The sequence below is a fragment of the Symphalangus syndactylus genome, chromosome 2 (assembly GCF_028878055.3).
Source record: "Symphalangus syndactylus isolate Jambi chromosome 2, NHGRI_mSymSyn1-v2.1_pri, whole genome shotgun sequence".
NCBI classification, from domain to species: domain Eukaryota; kingdom Metazoa; phylum Chordata; class Mammalia; order Primates; family Hylobatidae; genus Symphalangus; species Symphalangus syndactylus.
Window position 1 is genome coordinate 23,912,836 of NC_072424.2, and position 15,021 is coordinate 23,927,856.

The 15,021-nt window shown below is 46.6% G+C and overlaps 1 protein-coding gene across 10 annotated transcripts in view; it reads left to right on the forward strand.

Moving 5' to 3' along the window:
- Nucleotides 1–15,021, forward strand: part of ABLIM1 (actin binding LIM protein 1) — a 254,296-nt gene that overhangs the window by 137,142 nt on the left and 102,133 nt on the right. For all 10 annotated transcript variants that reach the window (XM_055248339.2, XM_055248350.2, XM_055248359.2 and 7 more), the window contains 2 exons: nucleotides 91–217; nucleotides 3,104–3,197. In XM_055248339.2, coding sequence (XP_055104314.1) covers nucleotides 91–217; nucleotides 3,104–3,197 — 221 coding nt within the window. The remainder of the gene's footprint in view (nucleotides 1–90; nucleotides 218–3,103; nucleotides 3,198–15,021) is intronic.

Here is a 15,021-nt window from a genome sequence, read left to right on the forward strand (position 1 = left end):
GGGGACAGAGCCAGACTCCGTCTCAAAAAAAAAAAAAAAAAAAAAAAAAAAGGAAATGTGTAGTAACCACTGGCGGCTGCTCTTTTTCAGATTGTGCCGGCTGCGGAAGAGATATCAAGAATGGGCAGGCGCTGCTGGCGCTGGATAAGCAGTGGCACTTGGGGTGCTTTAAATGCAAGTCCTGCGGGAAGGTCCTCACCGGGGAGTACATCAGCAAGTAAGGCTGGGCGTGGGCACGCGTTCCTTTCAGTGGGCACCGGGCGTTGTGGTTCTTCTGCAGGTCCTGGTCTCGGGGACCCCACCCCATCAATGATGCTGAAATTGTTCACATCCTACCATCAGAATGAACTTGTTGCTATAAAACTTTTGAAAAGAATTGTGTTCTTTTGCTTTGGCTACTATAAACCTAATGATACGTTAATCATTGCCTAATTTAACAATTAATGAAGCTGACAATGTTACACTGTATGTCATTACCAATTAAGCGTTTAATAATTTCCCTGTTGCTATTCATTCTCCTATGAGGAACTAGTAAGCCTTTGTCCTCCTTCCAGGGCTGGAGTACATTTATAGACGCCCTCCAAAAACACACAAAGCCTAGGTCGTGGGCCCTTTAGGACTGTGCACAAAACAGCCTGCCAGGAAATGGGCTCATGTTCAATAATAGTGGATAACAGCTACAGTTAAGGAAGTGAGGGTTTTTTTTTTTTTTTTAAATGTAGCCTGGCAATAAGGGGAAATTCTTCACTGTATACCTTTTTATGCCTTAAAAAAATTTTCCTGCTGGGCGCGGTGGCTCACACCTGTAATCTCCACACTTGGGAGGCCAAGGTGGGAGGATCACTTGAGCTCAAGAGTTCAAGACCAGCCTGAGCAACATAGCGAGACCTCATCTCTACTAATAAATAAATAAATAAACAAACAAATAAATAAATATGCAAGCCAGGCATGGTGGCACATGCCTGTAATCCCAGCTACTTGGGAGTCTGAGGTGGGAGGATCACTTGAGCCCAGGAGATCAAGGCTGCGGTGAACTATTATCGCACCACTGCACTCCAGCCAGGGCAACTGAGACCCTGTCTCAAAAAATAAACAGATAAATTCATTCATTCATTCATTCATTTCCCCAACCACATGAAATCACCTATTTGAAAATATTCATGAATATAGTTTAAAAATATAGTGAAACAGGCCGGGCGCGGTGGCTCACGCTTGTAATCCCAGCACTTTGGGAGGCCGAGGCGGGCGGATCACGAGGTCAGGAGATCGAGACCACGGTGAAACCCCGTCTCTACTAAAAATACAAAAAATTAGCCGGGTGTAGTGGCGGGTGCCTGTAGTCCCAGCTACTTGGAGAGGCTGAGGCAGGAGAATGGCGTGAACCCGGGAGGCGGAGCTTGCAGTGAGCCGAGATCGCGCCACTGCACTCCAGCCTGGGTGACAGGTGAGACTCTGTCTCAAAAAAAATAAAAAATAAAAAATAAAAAATAAACAAAAAATAAAAATAAAAATATAGTGAAACAAACAAACAAACAAAAGGGCCCCACCCGCTAGAAATCTAATTCTACAGGCCCAGGGTAGGGCTGAAACACCTGCATTGAAAGGGCAAGAAGGCTGGGTGTGGTGGCTCATGCCTGTAATCCCAGTACATTGGGAGGCCGAGGCAGTAGGATCACCTGAGGTCGAGAGTTCAAGACCAGCCTGGCCAATATGGTGAAACCTCATCTCTACTAAAAATACAAAAAATGAGCCGAGCCCGGTGGCAGGCGCCTGCAACCCCAGCTATTTGGGAGGCTGAGGCAGGAGAACTGCTTGAACCTGGGAGGCGGAGGTTGCAGTGAGCCAAGATTGCATCACTGCACTCCAGCCTGGAGACAGAGTGAGACTCCGTCTCAAAAAAAAAAAAAAAAAAAAAGGCAAGAAGCTCTTCGGGTGACCATGATGGACAAAATAAGAAGACAGGTGCCTGGCTTCTAATGGAACACTGCAAGCTATGCAGGGGTGGGTAACTTGGCAGTCTAGGGTGGCACTCTATAGCTTTTCCATGCAATCACACACAGGATATAATATTTTTCCTGTGCTCCAAGGTAAATGGTGGAGGTTGCCTGAGCTGGAGGAGGCGGCCCTGGGCCCCAGAGGCCTCCTGAGAGCTGAGGAGGTGGTGTCTGGAGGCTGTTCAGAGGCTGTAGTCTGGCATGTGGGCCCCTTGTGGGGGGATGAATGCTGAGCCCACATCTGATGGGCTCAGTGGTTTTTTTTTTTTTTTGAGATGGGGTCTTGTGCTGTCACCCAGGCTGGAATGCAATGGTGCGATCTTGGCTCACTGAAACCTCCACCTCCTGGGTTCAAGCAATTCTCCTGCCTCAGCCTTCTGGGTAGCTGGGACTTATAGCTACAACCCACCACACCTGGCTAATTTTTGTATTTTTTTTTTTTAAGTAGAAACAGGGCTTCCCCATATTGTCCAGACTGGTCTCAAACTCCTGACCTCAGCTGTTCCCAAAGTGCCTCGGCTTTCCAAAGTGCTGGGACTACAGGCATGAGCCACCGTGCCTGGCCTCAGTGTCATATTAATAACCGTATGTATTATATACATTAACAATATTTTATAGCTTTGCCTTTATTGTGGTTTTAATGAAATTGTCTCTAGTGTTTTGCCTTCAGGTGTGATATTGCCTATTGATTTGCCAGTATCTTCTTCAGGTTCATTAATACCATTCTTTTTCTGGTTTATTAATTATTGTTATGTGGGCTCAGTGGGCTCAGTGCTCCTCCATGCCCAGGGGGCCTGTGGAAAGAGAATGCTGCCAGGCTTTCTGCTAGTTAGCTCTGAGACAGTAAAAAATCAGCAAGGGTGACCATATGGCAGCATGGCTGTTTCGCCTGTGTGGCACTGAGAGCTGCAGAGCGCTCTCTGTATCGTTTTGTTTGTGGTTTTGATCCTGTCTGGCCAGATCTGACTGGATTGCCAGGCATGTGAACACTGGGCGGGGGAGAAATATGTCCTGTCCTTCTGTGGAAAAGCCTTGGAGAAATGTGGTTTTGGTGTCTTCTCCAGCCCCTGGCCACCTCCTCAGGAGCCGAACACGTTTTTTTCTTGCAGGGATGGTGCCCCGTACTGTGAAAAGGACTACCAGGGACTCTTTGGGGTGAAATGTGAGGCGTGTCACCAGTTTATCACAGGGAAAGTCCTGGAGGTAAGTGGCAGACCGGCTCCCTCACAGCTACCGCCATCTTCCTCAGCGGCCCTCAGAAACACACAAGAGGGGACCCTTTCCCACCTCCTCCATCTTTTTTTCACCTGTGGAGAAAGAAAGTAGTCGCAGGTGACTGTTTTCAAGAATTGAGGTGCTGCACTCTCCTCAAAGGCTCATGTGGAAATTGGAATGATGGAGAATTTGCAAAGGAAAAAAAAAATAATGATAAGGGTTCTGATGGGAGTTATGTAGGAGAGGCTATATTAGACCATTTTCATTTTTAGAAGTTAGATAAGAGTAAATGAAGAGGGTGTGAAATCGTGTGTATACATCCATGTGTGCGTGTGTGCATATGTGTATGCGTGCATCTGTGGGCGTGTGCAGATTCAGGAAGCAGAGGCTCAGAATGGAAGCTAGGAAAGGAAGAGTGGGGGAAAGGTAGAGGCGTTGGCTTCCCCAACCTTCAAAAACCACATCCTGTGTGACCCAGAGCACCCTGTGGCTGGGGCTGAGCTGAAGCCTGTCAAGTTCAGGTGCGACCGCCTCCAGCTAGGGAGCTTTCTTCCTGCTTTCTCAGCAGCTGCCACACAGGCTTCTGCCTCTGGGCTGAGGCAGTTCCTCTGGGGTGAGACACAGAATTCTGGGGCCAGAGTTCAGAAGGAGTCGCTACCCTACTTCTCCCAGGCCTGTGGGGTGTCAGCCAGGTCCAAGGAAAAAGTAAGACTGCCTCATCTGTGGCCCACCTGCCAGCGTGGAGAGTATGGCCCAAGCAGAGGTGGGTCAGGAAGCCCCACAACTAGGGGGATGACTACAGGTCCTGCAGCTTGTCACCTTGCTTAGTCAGGCACCAGGCTGCTGAATCCACGGAGCCATCCATGTTCCACCTTCCCAGCAGGGCACATTTCAGAGACACAGACACAGATCCGAGGCCCCCCCCTCCTCACCACGGTGTTTCTGGGCTGTGCTGTCTCTTCCATGGGGTTTCACAGCAAAGGTCCAGTGTAGCCCCCTAAATCCCACTGTAAGCCCTTTCCATGAAGCACAGAGGGGCCAGCATTGGCTATGTGCTGGGACCTGGGCAGCTGATTGCATTTGGGAGAGAAGGGTGTGGTTGTGGTCAAATGCAGTTGCCTCTTAGCCCCAGGAAGAGGGTTCTGGGAAGAGGGTTCTGGGAAGAGGGAGCAACACCTGCAGAGGCTCAGAGGTGAGGAAAAGCACAGGATACATAAGAAATGTCGGTTGGGCAGGAGCACGGATGTGACAGATGATGCTGGAGAAGTGGGCAGGGTCCCAAGAGTCACATTCTGGAGTTTGGGTGTTACCCTAAAAGCAGTGGGAAGCCATTGCACTGCTTGTAGCTGGAGTGTCATGTGATTAGACCAGGGTGTTGTGTAAAGAATCTATGAGAGTTCTCAAATCTGTGTACACACATGTTCACAGCAGCCCTATTCACATCAGCCGAAAGGTAGAAACAACCCAATGTCCATTAGCAGGTGAATGGATAACAACACGTGGTGTATCCAACTAGTGGAATATTATCCAGCCTTGAAGCAGTGCTGCCGACCACAGGATGAGCCTTTAGGTAAAAGAAACCAGCCACAAAAGGCCACATATTGTATGATGCCATTTATATAAAATATCTAGAATAGGTAAATCCATACAGATAGAAAGCAGATTGGTAGTTGCCAAAGGCTGGGGGAAGGGGAAATAGGAAATTACTGCTTTATGGATGCAGGATTTCCTTTTGGGGTGATGCAAATATTTTGGAATTAGCGGAGGTGGTTGCATAGCATTGTGAATGAATGTACTAAGTGCCACTGAACTGTTCACTTTAAAATGTTTAATTTTATAGTACGTGCATTTCAGCTCAGATGTTTTTTAAATGGCTGGAAAGCGAGTTGGGGTGGAGACAGGCCAGCTAGGAGGCTACTGCAGAACTCTGGGCACAAAATGATGGTGGTGCTGGCTGGAGTGGAGCCTGAGAAATGGCCCCCCACCTCTGCACACACAGGAAGGGTGGAAAGAGGTTCTCTCATAGCCTTTTCAATAAAGCTTTAATTACTGACCCAAGGACACTTCAAAACTAGTGTCTTGACCAGGGAGAAAGAAGCATATCCCCAGGAAGGCTGTTGGAGAAGGTGGATGGGACCCACCTGATGGGGAGCTTGGAGTCCGAGCAGTCCCATTACAGCGCTCAGAGTGTGTTGCACAGGAGGTTGGTGCCTCCCCTCCTGGCCCCAAGTCCATCCCTCATCTCTCACCAGAGAGCTCTTCTCAGAAGTGCCCTGAATGGGGCCTGACACCATTTCCCTTGGGGTTCCTGAGTTTGATCTCTTGTGGAGGACTGAAATAAACCTGTTGAGTTGCGAGCAACTTGGAAATTTCCTTCTCCTCCTCCTTCTTCTTTCTTCTTCTTTCTTCTTCTTCCTCCTTCTGCCTGCTTTCTCCTCCTCCTCCTCATCCTCCTTCTCCTCCTCCTTCCTCCTCCTCTCTCCTCCTCCCTCCTCCTCCCTCCTCCCCCTCCTCCCTTCTCCCTCCTCCTTCCTCCTTTCTTTCTTCTAACTTCTTTCTTCTTTCTTCCTTCTAATTTCTTCGTCGTCTTTCACTTTTCTTTTTTTTCTTTTTTTTTTTTTTTTTTTTTTTTAGAGACAGGGTTTTGCTCTGTTGCCCAGGCTGGAGTGCAGTGGTACAATCATACCTCATTGCAACTTTGAACTCCTGGGCTCAAGCTATCCTCCTGCCACAGCCCCCTGAGTAACTGGGACTACAGGGGCATGCCATCACACCCAACTAATATTGTTATTTTTTGTAAAGAACAGGAGAGTCTCACTCTATTGTCCAGGCTGGTCTCTAACTCCTGCCCTCAGGCAATCCTCCCACCTCAGCCTCCCAAAGTGCTGAGATTACAGGCATGAGCAACCAAGCCTGGCCCTCATAAAAAGAAACAATAAAACATCAGAATGATTTCCCAGATGTCCAGCTGTACAAAGAGAGGCGAGAAAATACTGAACGTGGTCCCCACATTTGTGACAGCCATGTTTGCAGTCTTCTTAGTCCACATGTGGAGCTGTGTTCCCCCAAAACATGTTGGGGAGGGAAAAGGGCTCTGTGTGTATGTGTGTCTGAGTGTGTGTGTGTGTGTGTCTGAGTGTGTGTGTGTGTGTGTGTGTTGATTCCCTTCAGATTTAGCTCAACAGCTGTGGGGAAGAAAATCTAAAATAAAGCTAGATCCAAGAACATGCCATTTGGAAGAAACATCTGCTTACTCTGTTTTCTGCTTCAAGACCTGAGTCATTTGGCATTCACTGTGGCTGCAGAGGCCTCTTCTCAAATTGGCTTCAGGTTTCTGTGAGGCCGTTTTGTGAGGCTTAAGACTTGGAGACTTTCCATGCGGGGCTTTCAGAGTTGAGACGTCTGGGAGTAGTTTGCACCATGTTCAGCCTCAGATTCAGAATCCACCCAGCAGACGTAGTCCTCAGATGGGCGTGTGAGCTAGAAAAATGTCCTGCAGGATTATCACACTGACGTGTGACAGCTTGTGAGTCGGTTTGGCTTGGTTACCAACACAAAGCAGGACGGTCTCCACACACTCCTCCCTCGGCCTCTCATGCTTGGGTCTTGGTGGTGGTGAAAAATTATGATGGTGGATTTGTTGTAAATACTGTGAACCTTGGGTTTTTGTGGTTTTTTATATTTATTTTATCCACAGATGAATTTATTTTATCCCTTTACAAATGTATTAGTTTTCTGTGTCAGCTCTAGCAGTGGTGGCTTAAAACAACAAGCTAAAACAGTTCTAGAGGTTCTTGAGGTTAGTTCTTAAACTGAGTTCTCTCAGTTCTTGAGGTTAGACGTCTGAAAGCAAGGTGCGGGCAAGGCCATGCTGTCTCTGAAGGCTCTAGGGAAGGGCCTTTCTTTGCCTCTCCCAGTTTCTGATGGCTCTGCGTGTTCCTTGGCTTGTGGCAGCCTCCAAATCTCTGGCTTTGTCTTCACATGGCTGCCTTTTCCGTGTTGTCTCCTTTTCTCTGTTACAGTTCCCTCTGCCTCTTTCCTGTAAAGCCACTTGTCGTTGGATTCAGGGCCCACCCAGATAATCCAAGATGACCTCCTCATCTCAAGATCCTTTGCTTAATTACATCTGCAGAGACTCTTCTCCCAAATAAGCTAGCATTCGCAGGTTCCAGGGATTTGATATGGAGTCTCTTTTGGTGACGATCAGGTCACCATTCAACCCGCTCGGGTAAGCCTGGGAAATCATGCAGCGAGGCCTGCAGACCCTGTGTGGTTTTAATTTAACATTCACTGAGCCCTAAGAGGACCCTAAGGCCTCTCTAGGTGTGGTGTCACCAGAGATGCCACCAGACACCTGAGGGTCCTTTGAGAAAGAGAAAGGTCGCTGGACAATGATAGAGAAGAGATGCTCCAGGTCTGGCTGTGTCACTCATTCCTGAGTGACTTAGGGCAGGTTGTTCAGCCTCTTGGGGCTGTCTTCATTTCCCAGGTAAAGAGACTGGCATGTAACCTCCAGCAGCCCTCGAGTTCTCTCTGTCTCTGCCATTCCTTAATCCTTGTAAGCCCTGAAAATTACATCAGCTTGAATGGGTGGGGAGGCGAGCCTGAGCACCAGCGGCTCAGGGAAAAGGCTCTGGGTGGAGCCAATCTGAATCTGTACTCACCAGCTGGGGGCCCTTGGGCAAGGCTTGCCACTTCTTTGAGCCTCAGTTTTCTTTTCTTTAAGTGCAAGAATTGAAAATATACATGTAATTCCAAGACTTGGGCTGCTAGACCTCCTGGAGTCCCTTCGGCTCTAAGGATCTGAGTTCTAGAATTCTCATGTCTTGGCTGTAAGGGATCAGACAGAGCCAATGGTTCTTTTTTTCTGGGAACCAGCACGTAGCACTCAGCACAGAGCATACACTCAAATTGTAGCTTGATTTCTCATCACTTGCTTTCAGTTTTGTTTTCGACAGCAAGATTCTCTTTTTAGGGAGATCTCGCTATAAATGGTACATCTTCAAATGCTTCTGCTGATTAACCTATAAATTTAGGAGCGTTCTGAAGATATTTACAACCTGCCTCCTGATTAAGAAGCACAGGGGCAAATTAGTATGAGATACTTCAGTTTGCTCTCTCCATCTTTTCTCCGAACTTCTCTGAAGCAGCCTTCCTCCCCCTTCCTTCTCCCCTCCTCCTCCCCCTTCCCCTGCCCCCACCTCCTTTCTGCCTAACAGCCTAATGGTAACAGGAAGCTAGAAGAGACTTCAGACTTAGGTCACTAATGTCATGGAGGAGTGGGGCATCTCTTTGGAATGCATTTCTTCCCATCTTTGGTAGATAGCCCTAGGAGAGCTCTCACTCCAGCAGACATCCTTTCCAGGGTACAGGTGGTTAACCTGCTAGCCTCATAAAGAAAAGAAACAGCAACAAAATGGTTGTTATTATCAACAGCAACAGCTAGTTTCAAAATGAAGGCAGCTCATGGTGGGTGCAATCAAGTAAGGACTCCCAAATTTATAAGGGGGTTAGTCTCATCTCTCCAACCCTAAATTTAAGTAAGACAGCAACTGAGTTTCTTGGTCTCTCTTTACAAAGATATGACCATCTCTAGGCACATAGCTAAAAGTAGATTTTTTTTGATGGTGCTTTCTTAAGATATGGAATCTTCTCTGGAACACCACACTCTTATGTAATACTTCCCATACCTCTTTTTGTTGTTGTTGTTGTTTTTGTTGTTTGAGACAGAGTCTTGCTCTGTTGCCCAGGCTGGAGTGCAGTGTTATGATTTCAGCTCACTGCAACCCCCACCTCTTAGGTTCAAGCGATTCTCCTGTCTCTTCCTCCTAAGTAGCTGGTATTACAGGTGCACGCCACCATGCCCAGTTAATTTTTGTATTTTTAGTAGAGATGGGGTTTCACCACATTGGCCAGGCTGGTCTCAAACTCCTGACCTCAGGCGATCTGCCCACCTTGGCTTCCCAAAGTGCTGGGATTATAGGCGTGAGCCACCTCGCCCAGCCCCATACCTCTTTGGATTAGATAGAGGTTGAGTCTATTCTTGACAAGTGTTTGGAAAAAAAAGCAAATGTCCAACTGAAAACAGAAGTCTGGAGGGTAAAGGAAAAGGTTTTGTCCCACGTGTTCTTCCCCTAGTCTTGAGCTGTTTTACCAACAGACTAACAAAGGGTGGGCTTGACTTTCTCTTGGCCTCTCAAGCTGTCTTGCACAATTCCTATGCCCCCAGGGGCTACCTGTGTGCACGGAGCACTGCACTGGTTCACTCAGGACAAAGGTGCTCAGCCCTCTTCCCACACTGCAGAATGGTACTTCCCTGAGCAGGCACCTGCCAGGCTGCACGGGAGCATTCTTTTCTTCTCTTCCCTGAAAGGAAAGTTGTCTTAGGTGCATTCTGACCACAGAGAGAGAGGGCGGGGCTCTGAGTCCCACGATTTCCCTTTCCTCACATCACCGCACCCAGCAATCAGTTGGCCTGGGCTCATCTGGTCTTTCCGGGCGGGCTGGTGACACCTGTCCTTGTGTCGCATGGCATTTACTGTGCCGCCTGTGCTCTCTGGGAACGTACAGTGATGTCTGTGACAGCCTGTACACCCACCACATAAGAAAGAGCCTCAGATGGAGCCGAGGGAAGTCCTCTAGACCCTGGAATGCCTGTCCATTCTGCCCTACGGGGCCACCCTCCCCTGTCTTTATCTGTTAACTTGGAAAGGGTGGATGGTGGGACAGGATTTAGACTCACTTTTAGACTCCTCCTGCTGAACTCCTGGAGTGAAGGAAATGGAATCACAATGGGATTCAACCAAATCCTTTTCCTCGACTCTCAGAGGAATTAAAAACTGGTGGTTCTGTTTTGTTTTGCTTTTGGACTGATTAAAAAAACTGCTTTTTCACAAAGCTGAGGGACAAATGTTTATGACATTTCTGAGGCGAATTCACATTATAAATTGGAGGCCCTTGTCCCCTTCCTTCTTTTTGGCATAGGTATTTTAAGTATGTTATGTTGCAGTAATCATAAGCGGTGAGTAGGTCTTCTTCTGGGCTAAGCTATTCTCTAGTGAGCAAAACATAGGTTATCCTAGGATGCTTGCATGACATCTAATCTTTTTGTCACCATCAGAGATGTAATTTGCAAAAGAGAAGCTGAAATGTCAATTCCCCTTTTCTTGTTCTGTATATATCATACACATGCAAGGAACAAATAATAACCCGTGTCCATGCTGGAGGCTAATTGCATTCTTCTCATTCTCACTGTGCTCAGAGGAATTCATGCTTTCATCCAATTAATTAATTGTAGACCCAAATATTTTTGAGGACCATGGAAGCGAAAAAAAATCAAGTTACCTGAGTATACTGGTTGAGATGGTCTATGTCCCAGTAGACAGTGAGCCACCACTGTCTCCTGACTTTGTATAATATTTTTAAAATCTGCAAGTGATCTCATAAACATTTAATTCTCACCACAGGCCTGCAAGCTGGTCAGGGCAGTTAGTTACTAGTCACCTTCATTTACAGATGAGGCTACTGAGTGCCCGAGACTCTGGAGCTAATTGGTATGACAGAACCATGATTAGAAAATAGATCTCTTAGGTTGGTGTACGGATACGAACATGCAGTTAGAACAAAGAAGTTCAATGTTCAGCAGCAGACTAGGGTGACTACAGTTAACCAGCAATATACTGTATATTTCAAAGTAGCTGGGAGACATAGAGATGATAAATACTGAAGGTGATAAATACTCCAGATACCCTGACTTGAGCATTATACATTATATGCATGTAAAAAAATACTCATATGAACCCCATAAATATTTAAAATATATGTATCAATAAAAGAAAAAAATAAGGAAAATAGATCTCTTTCAATTCTCAGAAGATAGGGACATACACACATAGAGACAGAGAGAGAGAGTGAATGAGACTGAACTTTATTATCTACCTGACAATAATCATTACAGAAAACAAATAATTTGCCCCTTGATATAACCTGCTGAAGGACCAAAACTAACCATTCCTGGTGGATGGCAAAGGCCTGTCTCAGTGGCCCTTTTATACCTATTCTCAGGACAATAAACATGTACTGCTTGGTTGGTTTACTTTTTACCAGTGTAAAATGTCACTGAAAATCAGTGACTTTGCTCATAGAGTCTGCTGTGTTTCTGTGCCTCATAGTCTGGCCTCCTTGAATCATCTGTAGCCTCCACCAGGCCATCTGGCTCTGCCCTTAGAGAATGTTGTGGATGGACGAAGCTGTCTCAAGTTTGAGAGCATATTTTCTTCATGGAGCTCTAGTCTCAGACTCTGTAGATCAATGGACAGTCAGGAGGGCCCTGTGAAACAGGGTCAATATTGAGACACTGGTCACCTTGTCTATCGTCAGACCATCGCTTGACAATAAACTGGAGAAACTGCTTCATTTTAAATATGAATTAAGCAAAAGGTGGTATATTTAGAAAATGGAATATTATTCAGCCATGAAGAGAATGAAGTTGTGATATATACTACAACTTCGAGAAACCTTGAAAACATTATGCGAACAAAAAGTCAGGGCCAGGCGCGGTGGCTTGCGCCGGTAATACCAAGATTTTGGGAGGCTGAGGTGGGCAGATCACCTGAGGTTGGGAGTTCGAGACCAGCCTGGCCAGCATGGTGAAACCCTGTCTCTACTAAAAATACAAAAATTAGCTGAGCGTGGTGGCAGGTGCCTGTGATCCCAGCTACTCGGGAAGCTGAGGCATGAGAATCACTTGAACCTGGGAGGCGGAGGTTGCAGTGAGCTGAGATCATGCCATTGCACTCCAGCCTAGGCGACAGAGTGAGACTCCGTCTCAAAAAAAAAAAAAAAAAAACAAGAAAGAAAGAAAAAGACAGTCACAAAAGACCATAATTGTTCAATTCCATTTGTATGAAATGTGTGGAATAGGCAAATCCACAGAGACAGGCAGTAAGTTAGAGAATGCCAGGGGCTGGGGGAAGGGGGAAATAACGAGTGACTGCTAGTGGGTATGGGGTTTCTTTCTGGAGTAATGAAATGTTCTAGAATTAGACAGTGGTGACGGCTGCACAACTAAATGAGATAGTCATTCCTCAGTATATGCAGGGGATTGGTTCCAGGACCACCATCCCCCTGGTAAATCTGTCAGACTTAAATCCCAAAGTCAGTCCTGAGGAACTGACTTATAGGAAAAGGCAACCCTCTGTGTACAGAGGTTTTGCATCCCTTGAATGCTGTATTTTCAATCCACGTTTGGTTAAAAGAAAGGGAACCATGTGGTTCAAACCCATGCTGTTCAAGGGTCAACTGTATACTAAAAATTACTGAATTATATACTTTAAAAGGGTGAATTGTATGGTATATGATTTATCTCTCAATTTCACATACACACATCTACATATCTAGCTATCTATACAAGAATGGGCATTCAAGTCAATAAATGTCTTAATGCAAGATTCTATGCTAGGCTTGGCTAGGCACGGTGGCTCATGCCTGTAATCTCAGCACTTTGGGAGGCCGAGGTGGGAGATCACCTGAGGTCAGGAGTTCAAGACAGGCCTGGCCAACATGGCGAAACCCCATCTCTACTAAAAATACAAAAATTAGCCGGGCGTGGTGGCGCAAGCCTGTAATCCCAGCTACTCAGGAGCCTGAGGCAGGAGGATCGCTTGAACCCAGGAGGCAGAGGCTGCGGTGAGCCGAGGTCATGCCACTGCACTCCAACCTGGGCAACAGAGCAAGACAACATCTCAGGAAAAAAAAAATCTATGCTAGGCTCTTTCCCTCTGTGGGAGTCTAAACTTTTGTTCCCTTATGTGGCAAGAGGTTGCCACCGCACAGGACGTGGCCTTGATTGTAGAGTGTAGCTTAGTGAATGTAAAATCTCTCCAGTGCTGGGAAAGTAGACTCCAGTTGAAATCCAATACATGGTTTGTGTTGGTTGGTTTTGCAACACTTTATAGGAGAACAACAACCTGGTGCTAATATTTTGTCCCCTTCACGGCTAACAGGTTAGGAATTGACCCAGTAGGGCAGAGCACATTGACTGAATGAATGATTTGAGGAAAATCTATCTGATTCACCCAGAGCTGGCCACTTTCTCTTACTTTCACAACAGGAGGAAACGTGTTGTGACAGGGTACCAGCAGACTGCATTCCCATGCAGTAAAGATTTAATATTTATGGAAAAATCACCCCATTTCCTGTCAGCACAAATGGAAGGGCTTTCTTATCTGGAAATAACAGTTTGAAAAGAATTTCTATTTATCTTGAGTTAAAAGGATGTTTTGTTTTTTTTCAGCGTTATTTAACTTCAGAGAGTTGAGCTCATGGCTGAAATGTGTGAGCAGGGGAATAACTGACCCGGCAGGTCAAGGGAGGCTCTTCCAGGAAGTCAACCAGGATTATTGAGCACGTGCTAGGAGCCCCACATGCGGCGGGATGGTGGCGGGGGCGGGGGGTGGGTCACAAAAGAAAATGTAAGATTTAGGACTTGTTTTCAGAGAGATAAGGCATGCATCTTTAAAAGTCATGAAAACTTCCCGGAGTGTCCCAGGAACCCCCGACCCCCGCCCCCTCAGGGATCATGAGTGCCCGGGGCCGTTACAGCTTCTTCAGAGACCCAGGGCGTATGGCAGTTGAGAAATGGCTGGGATTCAACAACAGCAGAGAGACACAGCCTGCCTGGACAAGTTACCACCAAGTGCAGTAAGGGATAGAGTTCCCGGACTGGCCACTATTCTGGGCACCAAAATGATGTCCGCAGAGTAGTCCTTTCTCCTCTCCCGAACCCAGCACATCAGGGCATCAGAAGGACCCTGCATCTGCTTTCTTAGGGACACAGAGCAGCACCCTTCCCCTTCCTGCTTTTCCCTCCCAGCTCCCATCCCTGGCTCTGCTTACCTCTTCTTTTACCACTATAGACATAAAAGGGGTGATCATGCCCCTTCTTCTAAATGATTGATTCCAGGGTGCCCCACCTACCCGACAGAGGTGATCTTCAGTGAATTCCAAGGTGATTTTCATGACCTTCTCTTGGGGGAGCAGAAAAAGAGTTTAATCTTTGGTGGTGTCTCTCAGTGCACAAAGATAATCCAGGGCCAGATGTGATAGCTCGTGCTTGTAATCCCAGCACTTTGGGAGGCCAAGGCAGGAGGATCACTTGAGACTAAGAGTTCAGGACTAGCCTAGGCAACACAGTAAGACCTCACTTCTACTAAAAATTTAAAAAATTAGCTGGGTGTGGTGGTGCGGGTCTATAGTCCCAGCTATTTGGGAGGCTGAAGCAGGGGGAATGCTAGAGCCCAGGTGTTCGAAGCTGCAGTGCTGCAGTGAGCTATGATCATACGCCACTGCACTCCAGCCTGGGCGACAGAGCAAGACTCTGTCTCAAAACAAATGACAACAACAAAAACACGGTAATTTTGGACCCACAGTATTAAACGGCCAAGTAATGGGCACACGCAGTGAATGTCCTGAGTTCAAGAGAGATTTTTGGTGATTACTAGAAAGAAGTCGACTTTGGTTCTTGAGGAATGGGTAGTCAAGGTGAGAAATTTATCTTTGTTTGATATTGTTACTGAAGGCTTTGTTCACTTTTTGCCAACCTTGTTTCTTTGATTTTAAGCATGTGATTTGATTGTACTGTTTGATTTAATTGCAAGATTATAATAATATGTCCTTTGCTATTCCAAACCAGTAGTCAGCTTATAAATTTTATTTTATTTTTTTTGAGACAGAGTCTCCCTCCATCACCCAGGCTGGAGTGCAGTGGCACTATCTCAGCTCACTGCAACCTCCACCTCCCAGGTTCAAGCAA